At 41.3% G+C, this 21734-nt stretch overlaps 1 protein-coding gene across 1 annotated transcript in view; it reads left to right on the top strand.

Moving 5' to 3' along the window:
* ADAMTSL3 (ADAMTS like 3) overlaps positions 1-21734 on the top strand; it is a 398680-nt gene that overhangs the window by 331515 nt on the left and 45431 nt on the right. The window contains exons 18-21 of the mRNA XM_066592680.1: positions 2522-2717; positions 5990-6169; positions 8159-8312; positions 19493-20540. Of these exons, the coding sequence (XP_066448777.1) occupies positions 2522-2717; positions 5990-6169; positions 8159-8312; positions 19493-20540 (1578 nt within the window). The remainder of the gene's footprint in view (positions 1-2521; positions 2718-5989; positions 6170-8158; positions 8313-19492; positions 20541-21734) is intronic.

A 21734-nucleotide genomic window follows, 5' to 3' on the forward strand; every position in this document is an offset into this window, starting at 1 on the left:
GACGATAGGTCATCAGTTCAAAGAGCCCAGAATACCCCTTTAAGCTTTAACCTAAAAGTAGAGGAACATTTAGAGTGGTTTTACACATTGTTTTGTGGAGGAAAAAGCTGTAGCAAAAATCAGAAGTGGATTAAAAAGCTAGGAAAAATATATAAAGGAAGGACTAGAGAAGGACTTATACATCTTCCTCCTGGTATCCACTTCTGTTTTGTACTTATAAAAAATGCATGAAAAACAACAACAAAAACGGTGGCTTTTTAACCAAAAATAAAACTCGAAGGGGTTCTCTGGGATTATAAAATTAATGACATATCTGTAGGACAGAATATGGGGAAATTGCATTTTTCACTGCAGATTTTGCTTATTGCTCAGCCCCGCTTCCTCAAAGGTTGGATCTCTGCCCTCAGATCATCATAATTATTTACCATTGGATGTTTCCAGATTGAAATCAGAACTTTGGAACTACTCACTGACGCCAGACCTACATCATGTGTCAGACCAAAGGAATGTAACTGTATTAATTTGGTTTGTTTTGCATTTCATGGATCTGATTGTATCTGATTTACATTTTTCATGCCTTATGTTTGTCTTATTTAAATAATAAGAATTAGGGAAGTTCCTTGATATGCTACACTATTCAGTATAATCTCCAATAGCTCAGTCCAAGTGGAAAAACGCCTTTGTTTTAATATGTTTATACATTTTCCATCAGCTTCCATTTACAAATAATATGCAGAAACTTGTAGAGACATTTGTTTCAGGCTTGTGTGTCGTCCTGGACCATAAAAGCAGTTATTAGATAGAGGGTATATTTGCATGAGTGGTCTACCCAATAATGGCTGTAGTAGATAGTCAAGCAACATTCATTAGTTAAGGCAGTAATCTAAAGAAGAATAGGATTAGCTTCAGGACAATGCACTTAGCCCATAAGCCGCCTGTACATGAATGATGCGGAATCCACCCCTGTACCTGGACAGTGACCCAGCGTACCTGTCCGGAATCTTTTTAATCTGTACTGCGGATGGTCCGGCCAGCACACATGGATGGTACAGCTTTTGCCGAGCCATCGCTAGGCGATGACGCGGATCCCGCGACCTTTCCACAAAGATGATTGCAAAGGGCCATAGGTCAGTCAGCTGGCTACTATTGACTTCAATAAAAGCCGTCCGCACGCAATCTGCCTAAAAATTAAGTATGCTGCGATTTCCGCTTGCATGCAGGAAAATGTATCGCTCTTCTTTTGCATCGCTCTTCTCTCCATGAGAGAGAATGAATTTATGTACCTAAGGCCCTCGGATTTATCTGCGGACCTCACCCCGGCTTTCGCGAATGCGCCCATCACCAAAATGGTGGACGCATTCGCAGAAGCCACAGATTGCCCGTGCTCCTGGCTGCCAAATGTAGTCAAGAGCCTGGAGATTTCACAGGGCACCGCAGTACGTGGTCCTTGGTCACGTGATCGCCGCTATCCAAAGGATAGCCAGAAAACAACATTTTCCTCAAAATGTTGATAAGTAATGTTAAATTTGTACATCTCCTAAATGGTTAAAGAAAACCCAAAATTTTTCAAATCTGCGCCCAGAATAAAGTAAACAGATGGAAATGTATATCTTATCAAAAATTTGTACAGTATGTTTGCAAATATTTGAGATACAACAGTTGAAAATGTGCAAAAATTAAAAAGTTACATTTTTTCTAACATTTTCCCGATTTTGGCACTTTTAATAAATATACACAAATTCTATTGGTCTATTTTTACCACCAAAATGAAGTACAATATGTGGTGAAATATAGTGTCAAAAACACTTGGATATGCAAAACTTTTACGGAGTTATTCTATGTTAAAGTTACAAATATCAGATTTTCAAAATTGGGCTCCTTCACTAAGAGGTTAAATTAATTACATGAGAATGTATTCCCTTTGTATGTTATTTGGTTAATTTGAATATTTCTAGTTAAGTTTATTACTCACTAGTGCATATAATAAGCTATTTAAGGTGACTCTTCTTGGTGTTACTTGTTGACCTATACATAGACTGTACATAGATTAGATGTCTCTCAATTCTTAGCAGATCTGTCTAGACATAAGGAAGTTGGACCTATCAAGAAAACTTGTTCTAAAACTTCTATAGAAATACAGTGACAAGTACAATGTCAATGCAGTTCTTCATGTACAGCTGAAAGAATGTCTGCACAGATGACTGATAACTTGTACAATGTGTTACACACTAACAAGTTGTCTCTATTTGGAGTCATTATTAGGGTGCTGTCCCACGTGTAAGTTTTGCTTTGCACATTTGTAGACAAAATTAGGATTCAAAGAAGAAAATTAGTATGTCTTTTATACTTTCTCTTCTTTTATGATCCATACTTGATTAAGAAACCTGAGTGAAACCTGCACGTATGAGAGCACCCACAGTGTTGGAATTAGCCATATAAACGGTAACAATATCATAGAAGTGAATTACACTGTATGATCAGTATAATCCATTGATATAATAATTGTAATTATATTAAACAGATGGCATGCCGGATCCTGGAGTCGGTGCTCGGCTACATGTGGGGTCGGGATACAAACAAGAGACGTTCACTGTTCTGGCCTGTCTGACTCTAACAATAATTCTGAGCAGGAGTGTGAAGGTAAAAAGCCATCAGCACTGCAACCGTGTAATCAGATTGACTGCCCCCCAGCTTGGCATGCAGAGGACTGGCAACAGGTATTTTCATATATTCACTAATGTCAATTCATCATAGAGTAACAGTGATTTCAAATCTGCCTTGGAACCAACGGTTGGAGGCCTGTCGCAGATCTGGCACAGAATACTGGAAGAAAAACGCTGCATGCAGCACTTTTCCTGCCAGTTAAAAGCAGGGCAGCTGAGCACAACAGGAACGTACCCCTTTATAGTCAATAGGGTTGATTCGGCAATGTTAGATTCTGTCCTAAAACGGCGCCGTTCAACCATTTGTCCAATTTGTACAGCGGTGTACTTTGTCTTTTAAACTCTATTGAAAACTGAAGTTGTGTATGCCCCGTCCTACCATCCAGGCCGGAGGCTCTGCTCTTTTGCTCTTAGCACTATGTTTCTCATGCTCTCTTACCTGCTATAACAACCCATATGGGCCAACCATCTAAAGCCTTGGGTTATTGTAAGGTTTAGTGAGCCAACTCTAACCTGATTCGTTCTGCTGGTTCCTCTTATTGCCACATTGAGCATTAAGGGAGTTTACTGGCTGCAGCCTTAGCTTTGAATCTGCACCACTATTAGGTGCTGTATATTAGAAAGCTAGAGCCAACTGATACTCTGTATGCTGGCAAGCCACTCTCATCTAAGTGGTCTTCCCAGTTACGAGAAGTCTTTGTACTACATATCTATTCATCTTCTCTGAGGCTAGAGTTGCTACGTATCAGTGTCACCAACTCAATAATCAGATAACCAGTGCTAGCTATTTACACAGCACTGTATGACACAGTTTATGCAAGAGGCACTTCTCCTCATTTGCTTTGGTGACCTCATCGAACAACAATATAATAGCTTACCGTCATCTCTCTTTAGCTATCATGTTGTGTTCTAGCACTTATACAACCTCAAGCTTAGCACATATAGACTGATACATGATAGTAGCAAACAGTCCAGCTTAACCTTCTAGCGAATCAGTTCCTTCTAATCTAAGTACTCCTGATGAACCGCTGCTATCTGGCGGAGAAACGCGTCGAGCTAACATTATGAAAGGAAAAAACTTTCTATCTCTTTTGAATCTAACACACCTACGTAATTCATAATCAAGTAGTACTCCTTTAGAGCTGTGCTCCGAGAAGGAAACTCTACTGTCATTACTGAGTCCACAGTAATTCCACATCAGCAAAGATATCACATGAGCGTCAATGTGTCATTACGCCGTTCTCTAGAGTCTTCAACAAGTTGTCTCTATGAGACATTTAAGACACTCATGCATGTTCATTAGGATATGAGTTTGGGTTAACTGTGAAATCCAGAAACATAGTTTATGGACCTTTTCATTGGAGTTAATATACACACATACGACCATTAGCTTCATTAGCATCAAGTGGTTTCCCGTGTTCATACACTCCTCGCATCGTTCCTATCCAGTTGGATTTTGGAACCCTTTTATGTTCGTTGCCCGTTAGTGTCGCCATTTTTAAATTAATTTTATAAAGTTTACATTTTTTAAATTTTCCTTACTGTGAAGGTGAAAACTAAAGTTACAATGATTTTTAATACAACTATAAAATGTCTACAACCAGGTGTATATCCTTTTGAAGTCAATTGTATATGACGTACCGTCCATGGTCTCAGGGATTGCAATGGCGACCCGGCCCCTGTGCTGAGGGGCCCAGAGGTCGCCCTCCACCATATACAAATGCACATAGAGTGCATTACTGTCTGTGGCAACGTAGCTGGTAATGCACTCTATGTGCGGCAGATAAGAGGAGATGGAGAGAGGCAGGCAGACACACACGGCACGGGACAGAGGAAGATGCTTATGATGTCATCCCCCTGCACTTCTGCACAGTGTACAGCATCTCCGTACCTGCTGGTCATCTCACACAAAGAAGTGGTCTGATCTATCTCTCTCATCTATCGATCTGTCTCTCTCATCTATCGATCTGTCTCTCTCATCTATCGATCTGTCGCTCTCATCTATCAATCTGTCTCTCTCGTCAATCTATCTGTCGCTTATAAACATGAGCACACCCTAAGGGCACTCTCACACGTGCGTTCAGAAAATGCATTTTTACTTCAGTTTTGAGCTGCGTTTTTGAACGCATGGTGCAGCATTTGACAGCGCTTTTTGATACACCCCATCATTGTGATGAGTGAGGAGGTGCGTTTAAAAAAAACGTGAAAACACAAAAATAGAACAGACAGCTCTGAAAAATCACAGCGTTGGGAACACCACGTTCCAGCGCAGGTCTGAGTAACCTCATTAAAACCAATGAGAGCGTTGTACCACGATTAGTACGGCACTCGGGGCACCGCGCTAGTAATGGTAAAAAGCGATGTGTGAGAGTGGCCTAGGGGGCTACAAATAAGTTTTCCTGTAGTGCAGGATTTAGGCATGGGTACGGGCAGATGGAGGGGGGGTGATATGTATCACCAGAATGATAGCTATGGACACCATGGGCTTGTCAGACTTAGCACCAGGCGAACGTGAACCTGACCACGACTCCACGTACAGTGGAATAACCAGCGTCCTGTGGAGAGGAAGGGCCAGAATTCATATACTACAATAAAGTCTGATTGACTGGCTGGGGAAACAACCTCCTCGCCAACCAATCAAGCCCGCAGAAGCAGATGTTTAGAGATTGGTGCTGAATGACACCGAGGGTTCATGCACTGGCACCATGGTCACATGGGCCGAGCTGACATTGTGACATCAGCTGGCACCCGCTTCTATGTCGCTGTTGATATGTAACCTGTCATGCTACATGAAGGCTTATTGCTTTATTTTACGCCTATTTACAGTAGATTAGCTCAATCACCATTGCTAATGCACAATACCTAAGAAGCAAACCTTGTCTCAAGCTCATAGTGTGTGTCGAAGCCTCAGATCCTTCCTCTTCTGATGTTCCCTTGCAGTTTAATACTCCTGTACAGGGACACATAGTGATTACTGGATTACTGCAATGTGAGGTGATAGCTGTTTGCAGCTGGAAGTCCTGTGTATATTTATTTATGCTTTTGTACTTAGTTTTAAATGACTAAACGCGAATGTTGACATAGCGTTAATAATCCATACTGATCCGGAGCCAGGAGTGATGCAGCCCATCGCCGTAAGGCTATTAGATAACATGTTAGAGGACTCTGGCTGCATACCATACGATTCCTAAGAAGTGTCTGAGGAAGTGACACTGCTGTGTGTAAAGATCCTTTTGCTCTGTGTCGTGCAGTTGACTTGCGCCATGTAATACCGTGTGACTGAAGTGATACTGATGGCCTGAACAATGCTGTGCTTGTGTTCCCAGTGTTCTCGGACGTGTGGAGGAGGTGTCCAAAACCGCAAAGTGAGTTGCAAACAGTTGTTGGCTAATGGGAGTTTTATGAAGCTTTCAGAGGAGCTCTGCCAGATGCAAAAGCCTTCGAATCAGAAACCTTGCGGGAAAGTTGATTGTCCCCTGCAGTTAATAACAGGAGAGTGGTCCAAGGTCAGTGATATATGTATCATTAGTGCCATCGTGGGTCTAAAATCTATTAGATTGTTGTTTTTTTTAGGGTTGATGACCACCTTTAAAAATGATATTCATGTAAAGTCTAAAAATCAACTGATTGCTTTGATCTTATCTTCTGTATGTACTGTAGGCAGTGGCATAGCTATAGGAGATGCAGTGATAGTAGCTGACCCTAGAGGTGTAACTTGAAGCTCCTGGGCCCCAATGCAAAACCTGTAACAGGGCCCACATATGGAGAAGAGAGGTCTTATGGGCCCCTAAGGGTCCTGGGTCCGGATGCAACCGCATCCCCTGCACCCTCTATAGTTACGCCAGTGGCTGACCCAAGACCCCTTTACTGCATCAGAATATACCAGTTTTATAAATGCCACATAGGGTAGGGGGGCCCTGTTATGGCCTGACTATAGTCATAGCTCTATCTAGTCCCACCTTCCTTATTCTTACTTCTCATAGGTGTATAGAAATAAGTTGTAGTGAGGTATAATAAGAAGTCGCTGATCACCTTAGCTTCTATCAGGAATATCATGCTCCAATATAGCTCCTGGCTTATAACTAGTCGGAACTAAAAAATACAAATAGAGACATTAGTACATACAGTAGATACCTTTTGCTTAGGCAGCTGACATGGTTTCAATCTAAACAAATTTAACCTAAGCAATAGGTAGTTTAATTCATAGTTTGCTTGGGAATATATATATACTGATGTGTCCTTGCATGCCTACCTTGTTGGCTCGAGATATCTTGAGATGAGTGGCAAAAGTTGAATAGCTTTGAAAAAAAAACTTTGCATTACCCTGTTTTTGTGCAAGAATGTATTGAATTTTTATAATGAGAAATAGGGGTGATTATCAAAATTCATTGAAGGTTAAGAGTGGCCACATCCATGTACATTGACATGCCAAAAGTCACGGGATAGCAGTATGTAAATTGATTCTGAAGTGTCGTTACATCAGACGATGACTTGGGAATGCCCACACTTGCATAAGTTGTGAGCTGTAATCTTGTGAGTGAAGCTGGAACACTGGCCAGCATGCTTAATGCAAGACAGCATGAATTATAAGAGTTTGAAAGAGAAATGATCAAGGGGCCCAGATGGATGGGACATTTCATTTCCAAATTGTGCAGGAATTTAACATTCCTTGATTTACAGTTCCATGTGTGTATAATGAATATATTATAAAAGGCATTACCACCCACAGTGAACATCACAGTCGCCACACATAGGTGCCTAATAGAGGTGAGCGAGCGTACTCGGAAAAGCACTACTCGCTCGAGTAATTTGCTTTATCCGAGTATCATTGTGCTCGTCCCTGAAGATTCGGGTGCCGGCACGGAGCGGGGAGCTGCAGGGGAGAGCGGGGAGGAACGGAGGGGAGATCTTTTCTCCCTCTCCCCCGCCCGCTCTGGGGTGTGTTATCATGACATCGGTTGAGACCACTGGTCTGTCTAAACGCGTGATTGACCTGTACCCACTACATGCTTGGTGACCATTTGCAGGCCCCACAATGATGAGATATTTTATCAGGATTATGCATCGCGCCATTGGGATCAAGTTGTGCAGAATTGGCTCGAGAAGCATTCTAGTTCCTACAAATAGTGTGGTCTGCATGTTCACCCAACATGAGCCCAATCGAGCATTTATGAGATACGATGGAGAGGTCCATTGGCAGCCAAAATTGTGCACCCAGAAATACCACGTAGCTGCAGGTCGTTATCCATATGGCATGGCTGAACATCCATACAGATGCCTTCTGTCCACTTGTGCAATCGATGCTCTGTTGATTCATTGCACTTTGTCGGGCTAGAGGAGTGTCCTACCCGATATTACTTTCTGTCCCATTACTGTTGGCATGTCAGTGTATATCAGTATCCTTCTGCTGCCCATAGCTATGTAGTGAAACATAAACCTTACTATTTATTTAGGATGTGAATGTTAAACTTCTGCCTTTATATTTGCGGATGCAGTGTTCTTCAAGATGTGGTGTTGGAGTCCAGAGAAGGACCCTACTTTGTCAGAAGATAACAGCTAAAGGACAAGTGGTCATTGTTAATGGGTCACTGTGCCGCGGACTTACTGCCCCAGCACTTGTACGAGCGTGTCGTGTAGGTGCATGCCACAGTAAGTATTAGAAAGCTAATTCTTATAAATCTTGAATTTCATTTGATGTCTCTTTGTAGAGACGGGAGAAGATAATATATTCAGAATTCTAATATTGTCTCTACCCCCTGGGTACTTAAGAAATAGGATGAGAACACACATAAGAGTCTGAAAGGTTTACTTGGCAAAATTTTACTTTACCCAAAAGAAAACTATGAGTAATTATCTAATAAATATCAAATTAGCACTTTTAGAACTACTGGCACTAATGATTTTTGACCTTCCATTAACGCATTCTAAAATCTTCTTTGTTCTTATTATGCTAATAAAAAGCTATTGAAAATCTGAACCAACTGTTCTGAGGGCATAAAGTTGTTACTCTGCAAAAGTTTGGAGAAATATGCATCAAGTGTGAATTTTCCAATTTGGTTGTATGAAATCATAATAGGGCTCCAATAGAGGCGCGGGGGTCTCTACTGTACGTTTGTATACCTCCATTTTTAATTGCCTTCCTATTTCTGTCAGAATCCATATGAATCGGACAGGAAAAAATTGTGACATTCTTTTTGTCTTTTCAAAGATTTTTAAATTAATTTTTAGACAGAATAAACAGGTTGTAACAAAGGTACAGAATAAACAGGTTGTAACAAAATTACTGAGGATGCAAAAAGGTGGTGCTCATCTACGTATGAACTAATTGAATTGTTAAAGAGGTATTCTTGTTAAGTGACAAAATTTTAAACTCTTCACCCATCCACTGGATGGATGAAAACTGACAGATCGTTGGAGGTATGACCACGGGAACCCCCACCAATCCTGAGAACAGCAACTCCCGTTTCCCTGTCCTCCTTACTTTCTGGTTTCATGTCAGCGAATGGAGGGCAGGTCGCACAAGTGCACTGCTGCTCCATTCAGTGTCAATGGGACTGCTGGAGATAGCCCAGTACCAGAGGCGTAACTTGAAGCTCCCTGGCCCCGATGCAAAACTTGTAACAGGGCCCCCAACTATATGCTTTACTCATAGTACTGGGTTCCCTATATGGAGAAGAGAGGCCTTATAGGCCCGGGTGCAACCGCATCCCCTGCATCCTCTATAGTTACGCCCCTGCCCTGTACATAGCTCGGCACATATGCATGGCGGCACATGGAGACTATGAAGCTTCATACTGCTATGTGCATAGGCGGTGCACAGCATTATTCAAAGGAAAACACTGCTGGATGTAATCGGGTAACTTGTCCCTCCATCAGTGGGCATGGATGATGGCTCCATGCTGTCAGTGAGCGGGATGGTGCACTTGGAGGGACGATGCTCTACAAACGTGCTAATAAGAGATTTTTTCCTCCTCTTGATATAATGTTATCTATATACCTTCATAAATATTAGTAGAATGAGGCCAACCCCTTCACTTGTTCTTTATTTAACTCTGATTGTAGTGAAGGAAGTTGTTTTCCAGCACGTGTGCTTTATGAAAGCTGATTCATTGTTCACATTCTTTATTAATTACAGAGAATATGAAGTCATTTACCAAATTATGTGTTTAGGAATAATTGGCTTTAATGAGGATAATTTGCACTGGTTTGGGGGTTTTTAAAATACAATTATTTGATTAACATCATTTATATTATAATGTAATAGTTTAATATTCTTTAGTTTAAAATAATTCTGATGTTATTATCACCCAACCATTCAACAATTTATTAATTGCAGTAACTATAATGCAGCACTTTTTTTATTCTCAGCCCCATGCCAAGAACATTCCTGGAATTCCATTGGGTTTTTAGATGTGCTGCCGTCTGTTAGCTGGCATTGCAGTCTGCCAGTCGGCTCTAATGAGGCACAAAATGACCTATTTGTAGGTGACAATAACTTGTTTATACCATGATATAACAGTGCCCCTTGTGTGAACTCCTGGTTTTGCATTCTTATGTATTTCCATGATACAGCTCTGCCTATTACTCCTTTTTTCCACTTCACATTTTTTTAATTACTCTTTTTTAACAACAGTATATACCTTCATTCAAACCTTATATAAGTTGAGAAAAATTCACAAACTGACTTTGGAATAACTCAATAAACCCTAATTAAAAGATATGCAGCTTCCTTCTATAGTCAAAGAAAAATATACCCTTTGGCTTGCATACTATGCAGGCCTGATACTCAGGGCTCTTTTACATGCAACGATTAACATTCAGATTATTGCTGGATAATGGTTTAGTGTAAATGCTGCCAGCGACTGAAAAATGAATGATAATTCATTCACCTATCTTCGCCGTTCAGTTTCTGCAAACATAAAAATCAAACAATGATCAGCCTGTGTTCATCTATGAACAACTGCCTGTTTACTGTGAATGGAGGCGGACAGCCGGAAGAGATCTCTGGTGCATTCCGCCTCCATTCACTGATTGATTATTGCTATGTGAAAGCATAGCAGCGTTAAAGGGGTTTTGTCATTAGAAAAAAAAATCAATACTTACCTATTCCTCACCAGGCTGTCTTCTTACCACATCTTCTCCTCCCCGATCGTCTCCTGGTTCTTACAGTCCCGTGGGTCACCTCACCTCCAGCCGGCCGGATCCTCTTCTTCCTGTGACGTAACGTAAATTGTCGACATTCTGCTTCCTGCAGGTCAGTGTAAGCTATAGCACTAGTGATGTAACGTTCACTGCATAGCAAGAAATGCTGAATCCTATGACAGGCAACTGCCGCGACTGCACATGCGTGATGTCTGGCTGCGAGTGTTCATATACTACTGCCGCGAGATACTGTGCATGTGCGGTCAAATCAATAGCCTGGCGTAGGATTTGGCATTACCTACTACGTAGTGAATGCTATGTCACTAGTGACGTAGCGTGCGCTTACCTGCATGAAGCAGAGTGCTGAGAATGTACACTACATAACAGAAAGAAGAGGTTCACTGGAGGTGAGGTGACCAGGGGGACTGGAGAAGCCAGGAGAAGATCGGGAGGAGAAGATGCTGTAAGAAGACTGCCTGGGGATGAATAAGGAAGTATCAAATTTTTTTTCTAATGACAAAACCTCTTTAATCGCTGGGACAACTGTTGGGTGCTTAAGTGACCAAAAGTCATAGAATCATAGAATGTGTTGGAAGGGACCTCCAGGGTCATCAGGTCCAACCCCCTGCTCAGTGCAAGATCACTAAATCATCCCAGACAGATATTTGTCCAGCCTTTGTTTGAACACTTCCATTGAAGGGGAACTCACCACCTCTCATGGTAACCTGTTCCACTCATTGATCACCCTCACTGTCAGAAAGTATTTTTGAATACCTAGTCTATGTTTCCTCCCTTTCAGTTTTTTTGCTTCTAGTCTTTCCTTGTACAAATGAGAATAGGGCTGATCCCTCTGCACTGTGACAGCCCTTCAGATATTTGTAGACAGCTATTAAGTCTCCTCTCAGCCTTCTTTTTTGCAAGCTAAACATTCTCAGATCCTTTAACCGTTCCTCATAGGACATGATTTGCAGACCGGGGGAAAAGAGTGAGGGTATATGGTCGTGTTTCTGGACGGATGGTGTTAGAGAGAGGAACAAGGCACGAGTGTCCCCAGTTTGATAAGGCAATCACGTGATATAGTTGGAGTATGGAGAAATTGAGGAATGTGTCTCATATGCTGATGATCGGTTGTTGTATATGGCCAATGTGAGTAAATCTGTGGGTCTTATTATGCCTATTTTTGATATATTTGGTAAGATGCTGGGTCTCACTATTACACAGTAACATAGTATACTAGGCTGAAAGAAGACATGTCCATCTAGTTCACCCTGTTTCCACCCCCTTCCTTTGTCGATACAAAGGAAGGCAAAAAAAAGCAATGAGGCAGAAGCCAATTTATCCCATTTGGGGGAAAAAATGCCTTCCCGACTCCATAATGGCAGTCAGAATAATTCCTGGATCAACGTTTGAAAGTTCCTACCTGGCTCCAAGACGTGGATTAACAACCCCACTTGTTGTTTAATGTCAATATCCTGTAATATCATAGTGGTCTAAAAAGAGATCTAGTCCCCTCTTAAACTCCTCTATGGATTTTGCCATCACCACATCCTCAGGCAGAGAGTTTGATAGTATCACTGCTCTTACAGTAAAGAACCCCCCTCTGTGTTGGTGAAACCTTCTTTCCTCTAACAGTAGCAGATGCCCTCTTGTTACAGTCACATTCCTGGGTATAAACAGATCCTGGGAGAGATCCTTGTATTGTCCCCTAATGTTTTTATAAATGGTTATTTGGTCGCCTCTTAGCCGTCTTTTTTCCAGGGTAAATAATCCCAATTTTGACAGCCTCTCTGGATATTCCAGTTCATTCATTCTGTTTATTAATTTAGTTGCCCTTCTTTGAACCCCCTCAAGCACTGCAACAACTTTCCTGAGCACTGGTGACCAGAACTGTACACAGTATTCCATGTGGGGCCTGACAAGTGCCTTATACAATAGAACAATAATGTTCTCGTCCCTTGCCCCTATACCTCTTTCAATGCACCCCATGTCTTTATTTTCTTTTGCAGCAGCTGACTGGCATTGATTGCTCCAGTTTAGTGTACAGTCAACTAGTATCCCCAGGTCTTTTTCTATCTCCCTTTACCCTATCAGTACCCCATTTAGTGTATATTGGTGACATCCGTTTCTCTTGCCCATGTGCATAACCTTACATTTATCAACATTGAACTTCATTTGCAATTTTTCTACCCAAGCCCCCAGCTTATCTAGCCATATATTGCCCTCCACTGTATTAATTATCTCGTATAATTTCTATCGTATGTTGAACAGAATGAGGTCTAATACTGAACCCTGTGGCACCCCGCTAGCAACGGTGGCCCAATCAGAGTACGAACCATTTATTACCACCCTCTGCTTTCTATCTCCGAGCCAGTTCTTTACCCAGATACACATTTTTTCGCTTAGACCGAGCTGTCTCATTTTATATATCGACCTATTGTGCGGCACGGTGTCAAATGCTTTAGAAAAATCCATATATACGAAATCAATAGATTCTCCCAGGTCAAGCCTAGAACTTACTTTATTGTAGAAGCTGATCAAATTGGTCTGACATGATCGACCCCCTCATGAACCCATACTGATGAGGAGTTATACCATTGTTTTCCTTGCGGTATTCTAGGATGGCATCTCTCAGAAATCCCTAGAATATTTTACCAATTATTGAAGTGAGACTTACCAGCCTGTAGTTACCAGGCTCTCTTCTTGACCCCTTTTTGTATATTGGAACCATATTGGCAATGGGCCAATCCAGTGGTACAAACCCGGTCTTAATTGGGGGGAAATCTGTAATTCACTTAGGTCTCTTGCCAGTGGATTTTTCATTGGAACATATGCAACTTCAAATGGTGAAAGAATTCAAATATTTGTGAGTTGTGGTATCCTCTAAGCCCTGAGGCTTTATTTCTGCCAATTTACTTCCATTGATACGAAGATGAGGTTAAGGTTTGGAATCGCATCCCCTTGTCAATTATTGGCAGGGAAAATCTCATTAAAATGTTTTTCATGCCATATGATATTTAAGACTTTATTGTGAAATATGAAATCCTCTAGAATTAAATTGGAGACCCTTCAAAGGAATAAGTGATCTGGTGGGTTGGCAATTCCAAATGTTTTGAAATATTTTTTTTGGCATTTCCGCTGCAACAATTGAAGGGTTTGGGAGAAAGAAACGGTGTGGGGTTGACTGGCAGATTAGTTCCTAAAATGACAGGTTGTAGCCCCCCTTAGATATCCTGGTTGGATATATAAGTGGATAGTTAATATTGAATGCTAGTTGCATAGAGTTATTGTAGTAAAGTTTATGGGATTTAGAGTGGGCTAGTGGGAGAGGTGACAAGAGTTAGACCTTGTGTGGACCCACTAAGTCAACCTACTAGTTCTGTTGTAGAACCAATCCAGGCGAGGTTAGCAGCTGACCCTTGGCGATCAGAGGCTCCAGTACCAGGCGATGAGAAACAGACCGGTGAGGAGCAATATGGATGGAAAACCTTGCTCTTCACTAGTCAGGGAAAGAGGGGCAACTCTGCCTAGAAGCGGGGTAGGTGTCTTGATAAGAACAGCCCCTTGGTCTTCCTCTCAGCCCATACTAACCCTGATGGGACACTGAACACACCACTGTATACACGAAAACACAGAGCAGGACGGGAATAGTTCAGGGACAGGAAGGCAAAAGGGGAAGCGTACACGGACATGGCTTAGGAACAGGCCACATGATACAAGACAGGAGGCATACAAAGACTGGAGAGCAGCAAACAAATGAACTCTGATAAACTACAAGATAAGCACAGATAAGAAGATGGAGAAGAGACCTATGCTGGGTGTCAGAGCATACACACAACAACAATGAGGCAAAGCTAAATAGGGGTGTAATTACCAATACCCTACAGCTGAGCTAGGAGCTATGCAGCATGTAACTATTTAAGTGCTGGAGAGAAGTATGCAGCAGTTCAAGTTACAGGGAAAGCAGAACAACGCTCACGTCTGCCAGAAATAGCAGGAGACAGACAAGTCTGAGCTGCAGATCTAATGGTCCCTAATCTTGTTTTTTTGTTTGTTTAAGTAGGTTTTGTTGGAATGGGGGATGGTATAATCTATTTAAATATAATTATGTTTCAAATACAATTACTGTTTAGGTGGAGTAATAATATTCATTATGTATATTATGCGTTAATGTATATATTAATGCACAGAAATTATGTGGTACAGTATGAAAATTATAAATTCAATAAAAATTATCTGATTAAAAAAAATTATAAGGTACATTAAATTGTGCCATTTAAAAATACAATCACTTAGGGCTCAGTCAAACGAGCGTTTTTTTTTTTTGGGGGGGGGGGCATATACATGTGCAAAAAAAAAGCGCTCCACGCATGTTCATAATGCGTGTGACTGTAGATCCGTGCCCATTGCTTTCAATGGGGTCGGCGCTACTGCGCAATGGGATGCAGGCAACCCCCGCAGTTATTTTCGGGGAAGGTCTTGAAATTTAAGCCCTTCCCTGAAAACCAGCTGTAAAATAAAAAATAAAAATACATCACCTCTCTGCTGTTGTGGGGGCTCTGGGCACTGTGTCGCTGGCTCCCCTACACTCTCCTGCAGCTCTTTCTCCTGCCGGGGATTTAAAGATCTATCCGCGCAGCACGGCCTTTCCCGGCACACGGATGTCCTATCTTTTGCAGGCGCAAGTATTTTGCGCCTGTAAAAGACGAACATGTGAACATACCATTAGAAGCCAATGGTTCTATCAGACCTCCTTTTTTTGCGTACATAGGCTTGTGCAAAAAAACGCTCGTCTGACTTCGCTCTTATAAGAAAAAACAAGCTTTTATACGGCTCTGTCATTGGAGAAATAAACGAGTTCGAATTTTTTGCAAGTTGGCATGAAACAAAACAAAATTTAGAAAAAAAAAAACAAAAAAAAAACCCTCTGGTCTTGAAAGGGTTAATATCCAATCTGGGTCATGCTTGGAATTGGCTCACAAGCTAGAAACGTTTGTGGAACCTATGATCTATATGTCTACTATGCCACTAAAAGCAATTGAGAAAATAAAATCTGTGCCAACAGTTATCATTTATACCAGTCATAGCATTTTTTTATTATCTACTGTGAAATATACACATAGGCCATGCAGACATATGAAATTTGCCAGAATGAGGGCCTAAATAATTGGGTGTGTTTTAGTCCTGTTATGTGGCCGTGAAAATCACAGCCGCACAATGGGTAGAAACAAAACAATTGACCTCAATGGATTCATTTTCTCTATCGGGATTATTACGCATTAATACTACGCAGGAGAAGAGATATGACTTACCCTATCTTTCTCGCCAGTAGTTTTTCTACATGTACGAAAGATAGGGCAGGAACTATCTTCTCACAGTCTTTTTTTTAACTTGCACGCACTAGCGGGGAGTTTGAATAGTCAAACCCTCCCCCCATCTCTGGTTCATGCGATAATACATTAACATATTAATGCATGCGCCCATCTGTTTTTGCCCTAAGGCCGACATTTTTCATATCTATGGAAGCATCTATTTGTGTGCCTTTTAGAGATGAGCGAACGTACTCGGTAAAGCACTACTCGTCCGAGTAATGTGCTTTATCCGAGTACCTCCCCGCTCGTCCTGAAAGATTTGGGGAGCGCCGCTGCTGACAGGTGAGTTGCGGCGGGGAGCAGGGGAGAGCGGGCGGGAGAGAAGGAGAGAGAGATCTCCCCTCCGTTCCTCCCCGCTCTCCCCTGCAGCTCCCCGCTCCGCGGCGCTCCCCGAATCTTTCAGGACGAGCGGGGAGGTACTCGGATAAAGCACATTACTCGGACGAGTAGTGCTTTACCGAGTACGTTCGCTCATCTCTAGTGCCTTTCCTAACAGATGTTCTGCTTGCAAAGACTGTAAAAGTGTAGATCAGACTACAGCTACAGTACATTAGCAGACCAAAGACTTAGAAGCCTTAGACTTATCACGCTAGGTGTCTGTTCAGACATGCTAGCACCGAATGCATGAGCTATATACTTTAGGATGACTGTTCGGCAATTTGGGGTTTTCAAAAAGTGTTGGTTGTTTACAAGGTCGCAATGGAAGACCTACTATAATGATCATTAAAAAAAAATATATATATATATATATATATATATATATATATATTTAAAATGTATAAGACCAAACACATATTTTCCTTTACGCCTAAATCTATAGCGCAGTATCTTCTATGCAGTTTTAAGCAGACGCCATATGGCAGATACAGTTGAATATTTTATAAGGTGTCTAATGGCTTAGCACTGCAAAGAGCTATAAATATGGCACATGGTGGCCTGGGGGTCTTTGAAAACACTAAAACAAGCTACAGGTGCAATGAAATGTGGATTTAATGATTTGAGTATGAAAAGAATGTGCAAATGAAAGTGTCACAAGTTTTTGCTTTTGATGTGAAAAGTTGACAAATTAACTATGCTTAAATCCTGGGCTTGGCTGCGGACTGATTATTATGCCTTCATATGAATTTATAGTTAGAAAAAAAAAATCGCTCTAACAGCTTCTGCATAATAAGAGACTTTCTTTGCTTGGGCTTTATTTCAGATTAAAATGCCAACCGGCTGAGATTGTAGCACATTTAAAAACCCAATGGAGTTCCAGGAATGTTCTTGGCATAAGGTTAAAAAAAAGCACCATACGTATCTTAGTTAATGTAATTAATTGCAGAAAGTTGAAGAGCGCAACGTTAGCTTTGAAATGTGCAGTAAATGGTGGAGAGTGATTTTCAAAAACATTGGCAGTGTTGACTCAATTTACATGGAAGGGAAATTAACACATTGCTGTATGTATTAAGATTACGCCAAAGCAGCTCTTTAAGTAACACATTGTGTTTCTTTTCAACATGCCTTTAGGCTACACAGTTAGGACTTGTATATGCATTGTATATTGGCACATTTTTTATGCAACCATAAAAATTCCTCATTTTGATCCTACTCAGTAATGATATGTCAGGCTGGAAGAGCATGTTGTTCTAAAATAGGCCAATGCCAAAAGTCAAGCTGTGCACCAAGGTGTTTACATGGTCTTCTAACTTGCACAAAGTAAGCAATCGAAACACCAGTTCCTTTCACAAACTTCATGCTATTATTTGTGTGGCAGGAACTTCGAGTCTGTACTGTCTGTTAGTTGCATATAAGCTTCAAGGTCAGTCCACGGCCATCCAGTTCACCTTTGTGATACCAGTTACAAGTTGATGGATTTGACACAATACTATCTTAACTCTTTCCAATCCAATTTTAGATTCAGAGTTTTTCTAAAAGGCTTTCTCTTTTTGCTGTTATACAAGGGTGCCATCTGCTGGCTAAAGCCAGTGTGTGTGCGCCAGAGCAGAGAGCCTCCGCAGTGGCTGGCAATAGATGGTAAGAATACCCTGTCGGATGTCTTCTGACATCGGAGCTGTACAAGCTTCAATCAGAATGTAGGAAGACGTCAGACAGTGGATTGGAAAGGGTTAAAATGCTAGTTTGTAGAGTTGAGCGAACATACTCTGTCGAGCTTGATGCTCGTTCGAGTATTAGCGTACTCGATGGTGCTCCTTACTCGAACGAGCATCAAGACTCCTCCCCGCTGTGACATGCCTGTTTTGGCCCCTCCCTGCCACGACGAAGCGCGCGTCAATGTCAAATTTTTTGTCTGGCAGGCAGGGGAGAGAGAGACCAAGAAAGAGAGACCGAGAGAGAGAGAACTAGAAAAAAAAAAGGCTCGGGACCTGGCGTCCCACATACAAAAATGCTCGAGTCTCCCATTGTAGTCAATGGGGTTCGTTACTCGAGTAGAGCTCTCTAATTTTACAAAAAGCTCGACTCGAATAACACGGACCCAAGCATTTGGGTGCTCACTCATCTCTAGTAGTTTGTAGATGGTAAAGTTTCCATAGTAATCTTGTATTTCAAGCTAATTCTATTAATCTGTACCATCATTCAATGTCAACGAAGAGTGGTGTAAAGCTTAGTAGGTGAACTCAAGATTGACTAGCCACCGCCACCAACTTTATTGTGCAACTCCGCTATCCACTCTTCAATAAAATGTAATATATTATAGTATAAAAATATTTCACATATAGCTCTTTGGATATTGAAGACTACCCTAACCCCCATAATAGAATGAAGGGAAAAGCAGATCTCCTGCAAGTGCACTTTAGATTTATTTAATTGGCAATGCTCAAATGTATGAAATTAGAATTAAAAGTGTTTTCCAGGAAAAGACATAGATGGCCTATACTTAGTAAACCTTAGTAGAGGCTGTCAACATAGTGATCAGTAGGATTTGACACTTGGGACTCCCATTGATCAGCAGTATTGGGCATAGTTGCACATTCATATGAGTCACTACGCCTGGTTAAATAATGAATGGGCCATGATGTTTTAGTGGGGGTAAAAGATAGACCATCAGTGGTTTTTCCTGGAAACCCTTTATAATCCTATAATATAGTGCAAAGATTACAGAAGACATTTAACTTCCACAGTATTAGAATAAAACTGTACACATTTTGACCTATATTCTTGCAGTAGCCAGTAAAGTGCGAACAATCATTAGGTATGCTTTTTGAAACATGAGAGTTCGAAGGTGCAACTGTCAAACACGTTTTCATGACCTGTATAATGTAATTTTGATCATTTTTCTAAAAATCATGTTTTATTCTGCTTTTCCATGTTTCAAAGAAAACAAACATATGTCTAAGCAAGAAGACATCTCTGGACCTCCAGAAATTATCGCCATCCATCGAGTCTACATTCAGACCAGACAAGAAAAACGTATTAATTTTACCATTGGGAGCAGAGCATATTTACTGCCCAAGACTTCCGTAGTGATAAAGTGCCCTGTGCGCCGTTTCCAAAAGTTCCTTATTAAATGGGAAAAGGATGGACAACCTTTAAGATATTCCAAAAAACTTGGAGTTACAAAATCAGGATCATTGAAGATCCACAACTTGGAAGTTCAAGATATTGGTGTCTACAAATGCATTGCACAAACTGCTTATGAAACCTTTGTTCTTAAGCTAATTGGCACTGATAATAGACTTCTCGAGGCACCTAGCTTTGAAAAAGATCCCAATGAAGCAAACAGCTTGGGGGAAAAGTGGCACAAAATGAGTAAGATGTGGAAATCATGGAATAAAGACAATAACTTGTATCATGAAAACAACCAGGCCCAGGATGTCATCAGAAATATTGAAACTCTGGTAACTAACTCTGCAGAGATATATAATTCTCAGGAATTCAAAGACAGAAGGCTGGAGGCAGCCGTTCTACAAGGCGCTTACAGTATGGATACTGTCCAGTTTGAGGCTCTGGTTAGAAACATGAGTGAACTTATTGAGGCTGGTGAAATCAGTGATGATTTTGCAAGTCAGATTATATCGCACGTAGTGAACGAGTTGTCTAAACCTCAATCGCCATTGGAGAAGTGGAAGGGAACCAATGAAGACAGTGTATCAAACCATAAGCGGATTGCAAAGGAACCAGATAGTGTGTTGCATTCCAGTAATAAAGCCTTAGAAAAGGATGGCCGAAAGAGGCTACTAATCATGCGCAAACAGAAGAATGGGTATATATTGTCTTCTAACAAGACGCTGCATCTGATCATTGGGAGTAATGGCTTTATCACTAATAAAACCCAACTGATTACTATTCAATGTCATGTTGATGGTGAAACTAAGAGTAAATTAACATGGAGTAAGAATGGAGAAGCTTTGAAATTCTCTGACAGGTAAGTGAACCCTAATAAATGTCACACTGCCTTTATATGTCTTATTGCATCAACATGGATTACACTGAGGGTAATTTACTGGTAGAGATTGAGGATGTACCGTATATACTTGAGTATTAGCCGACCCAAGTATAAGCTGAGTCAATAAATTTTACCACAAAAAAACTGGTAAAACTTATTGGCTCGAGTATGAGCTTAGCTATACTCTAGTATATACTAGGTTAAAAAAATCCTGCAATACTTACCTCCCAGCTGCCGTCTGTACCCCTCGTGTGATAGTCTAACTGGCTGTGCAGCAAGCTGCTTGAGAATTCTCCCCACTGTCATCTCCCTGCTCAGCTTTGAATTCCCCTGCTGTTAGCACTGTGTAAGTAAGTACTATAATTGGATCACGCGCCAGCCAATCACAGCCGGTGCTCGATAAATCAATCACAGCCATTCAGTGATGTCATTCACTGAATGGCAGTGAATGATCGAGCGCAGGCTGTGATTGGCTGCCGCTTAATCCAATCACAACGCTTACTTACACAGCGCTAACGGCAGGGGAATTCAAAGCCGAGCAGGGAGATGACAGTGGGGAGAATTCTCAAGCAGCTTGCCGCACTGCCAGGGAGACCTTCACACCAGGGGCACAGACGGCAGCTGGGAGGTGAGTATTGCAGGTTTTTCTTTTTTGTTTTTCTTAACCTCACTCGAGTATAAGCCGAGGGGGGCTTTTTCAGCATTAAAAAAGGTGCTGAAAACCTCGGCTTATACTCAAGTATATATGGTAATACCTATGTGGATGCTATCTTGTTCGTTTACCCAATTTGATCTGCAGTTTAGGTAAAGGTGGCTTTACACTATTTTCCGAATAGTAGTAGAGGTGGAAATAAATCTGAAATGATTCAACTTTGTCGGATTTTTTTAATATGACAAAACATGGCATTTTAATAAGGGTGTGCAGATTTTTTCTAGCCACTGTAGCTAATTCAGACCTATCCTCTGGGCAAGGGGAACAATTTTCTTCTTGTTAGCTTTTTGTGGTAGGTCTGAAATTCCTACACATATGGGAGGACCACACATTATTGAGCTTCCTCCCTAAAGAAATCCTAGTTGCAAGCATTGAAACATTTCTCTTGTGTGGCTGAGATTTTGTAATCAGCGGGTCACACATGGCTTATAGCAGGTGCTACAAGCCCGTGCCTTAAAGCT

Source organism: Eleutherodactylus coqui, chromosome 2 (assembly GCF_035609145.1).
Source record: "Eleutherodactylus coqui strain aEleCoq1 chromosome 2, aEleCoq1.hap1, whole genome shotgun sequence".
Taxonomy (NCBI): Eukaryota; Metazoa; Chordata; class Amphibia; order Anura; family Eleutherodactylidae; genus Eleutherodactylus; species Eleutherodactylus coqui.